A 2,504-nucleotide genomic window follows, 5' to 3' on the forward strand; every position below is an offset into this window, starting at 1 on the left:
CATTGTCTGAAGAAAATTAAAGCACTTATCCAAACAGGATTATATCTCCCAAGTAAAACACAATGGCTTTAAAAATTTTAGTAACACATTAGTGTAAGACAAGCATAATTCCCTTCAGTGATTTTGAATTCAGTCCTAATGCAGAATAATTCAAAATTACATAGCAAGTTAGTGTCAGGATAATGCAGTAATTTAATACTTTCCTTACAAAACAAACAAATAAAAACCCAACTCCCGAATAATATTTAGATCTTCCTACATTCTTAACTAAAACTGATAACCAGTAATTGCTATGTGGAAGAATTACAATGTTCACAATAAAATTCTTTAAACTGTAAAAATCCTGCTCTGGGAAGGTTTATTCTCTGTACTGTATCTCTGCTCTTAGCTCTTTGGAGAGGTAATTCATCAGCACTGCTGTCAACTTCTGCTGGAGAGTAGCATTTCCCATTACAAGAGCAGTCAGCTGAGCAACATCAGTCCAATCTAAGTTCCTGAGAATAACAATGGCTTCATCATAGAGTTTCTGCTGCTCAGCAGGAGGCAGTTCCAGTAAAATCTGAGGGACCGGCCTGAATTGTCCTCCAGTCATCCAGGCACCAAGCAATCCACCAAATGCTCCTCCTAGAAAAAAAGAGAAATGTTACTCTTTACAAGTTAAATGTTAAAACTGAAATTCTGTCCACAGCCCTCATCAACAATGCTCCCACCTTTATTAGAAATCAATGCAGAGTTCTATATATCTACTTTAACTAGGCTTATACAGGACATTCAGAGCACCGAGGATTTTTAAAGCTTTTTACATCCTCACCAGTCACTAAGGAACTCTACACAATCAAAGTTAATACCTTCAAGCTAGAAATCAAAACCAAAATAACACTCCTTAGGGCATTGGTATCTTTAGGATAAATGCTACTACTAAATAAAAACCATGCCCAAGGAAAACATGTGACCAACAATAGCTTTATCAGTGGTCATAACACATAATCTCTTACTAGAGATTCTCAGAACAATCCAAGCTCTTTGCTTCTGTAGAGCCACACACTGCAGCCTCCTACTCCCATGAAGTCCATCCCTCAGAAGGTGCTCAGACCCACCAGCTTCCTTGGATTAGACACATTTCAGCACCGCACATCCCTTTCTTTCCACCCAGACCTACCACACAGGCTTGTTTCTTCACTCAGAGACTTACCACACTTCTTGTTCCTAAAGTAGAACACGCTTACCTACAGCGATGCCTGGTGGACCTCCCATCAGACCCCCAACAAAAGCTGTTGCACCCGCCAGCAATGCTCCTCGACCAGAGTGTTTGACAGCAGCTTTCATCCCCTTCTCCTCAGAGAGATGGCAGAACAGTTGCATCACACCATCAACATCGATGGGCATCTTGGCGAGCTAGGATCCTGGAAAAGATGTTTTAAGTTACCTTGTGATCACTGCAAGGGACTAAATCTTGCTGCTAAATGACTTTAAAGAACATACAGGAGTTCAGAAGTCTCCGAGAATAAAATACAGAGGCACACTCAAGACAGGAAACAAAAAAAAATGGCCCTTTCTTTCATTTCTGGGAAAAAAACCCACAACATTTGCTAACAACTAAAGATCACTGAAAATAAAGTGAAACCACAGTGCAGATCAGAAAAAGGACAAGCACCAGCTGAGACTTAAGAAAGCTTCTCTCAAGTTCTACAACACACTGCCTTTGCCTTAAGCAATTGGTAAATGCATTCAGCATCACCCACAGCTCCAGAAAAAGACAAAGCACAACCTCACTCTTCTGCAACTAGCAGACTGTAACTGACTCTGTCCTAATTCTTGCCACAAATAAGTTTGTTTTCACATATCAGTTATTCTCCCTGTTTTGTTACATGCTTAAACACTTCTCCACTGATTTCTGAAGGCAGGAGACTGTAGCAAGCGAGAAGAGTCTGAGGAAGGGAAAAGATTTCAGGAGTCAGAGGCAAGACCCGGGACGGGGAATAAATGGGGAGCTCTGGAGACAGGGCATCAGAAGTACAGGGTTGTATGTGCAAGGTGAACCAGGAAGCATAACAGAAGCCAACACGTGCCTCAGCAGAGTAGTGAGCAAGAAAAGAGGCAGCACAAAAAGACAGCACAGCTCCTCTGCTTTAAAAAAACCGAGATTCTACCGGAAGAAAAACATTTTACCCCTTATTTTGCACCCAATGTTTGCTTGCTGTTAAGCCAATCACTTGAGTCAAACCTTTTAGAAGTGCTTACTACGCTCCAACTTTTCCAGGCACCCATCCTGCAATCTCAAGAGATATTTGCACAAATGCTGACCCCTCAAAATAACAATGGAACTCAAATGCAACTCTGCCTGAGTACAGTGTTACACAATGCCAAGCACTGAAAAATCCATCTTTGGCTTTCAGTTTGGCAAAGGAAGTGGGTACTTCTGACTTTAGCAACTATTGTAACGATAGAACAGAGACACTAAAAATACCCAAATCTCATGTTGCAAAAATAGGTTCTGTACTAAT

General features: G+C 41.0%; 1 protein-coding gene across 1 annotated transcript; it reads right to left on the reverse strand.

Moving 5' to 3' along the window:
- Positions 1-358: 358 nt before the first annotated feature.
- On the reverse strand, positions 359-1,386 carry LOC104388607 (chromosome unknown open reading frame, human C19orf12). Its single transcript, XM_009997489.1, has 2 exons — positions 1,227-1,386; positions 359-624 (listed from the first exon to the last, which is right to left on the reverse strand). Exons 1-2 carry the CDS (start codon positions 1,384-1,386, stop codon positions 359-361), a joined length of 426 nt encoding a protein of 141 aa, XP_009995791.1.
- Between the last annotated feature and the right edge of the window lie 1,118 nt (positions 1,387-2,504).

This window comes from Chaetura pelagica, unplaced genomic scaffold, assembly GCF_000747805.2.
Source record: "Chaetura pelagica isolate M959 unplaced genomic scaffold, ChaPel_1.0 scaffold425, whole genome shotgun sequence".
NCBI lineage: Eukaryota > Metazoa > Chordata > Aves > Apodiformes > Apodidae > Chaetura > Chaetura pelagica.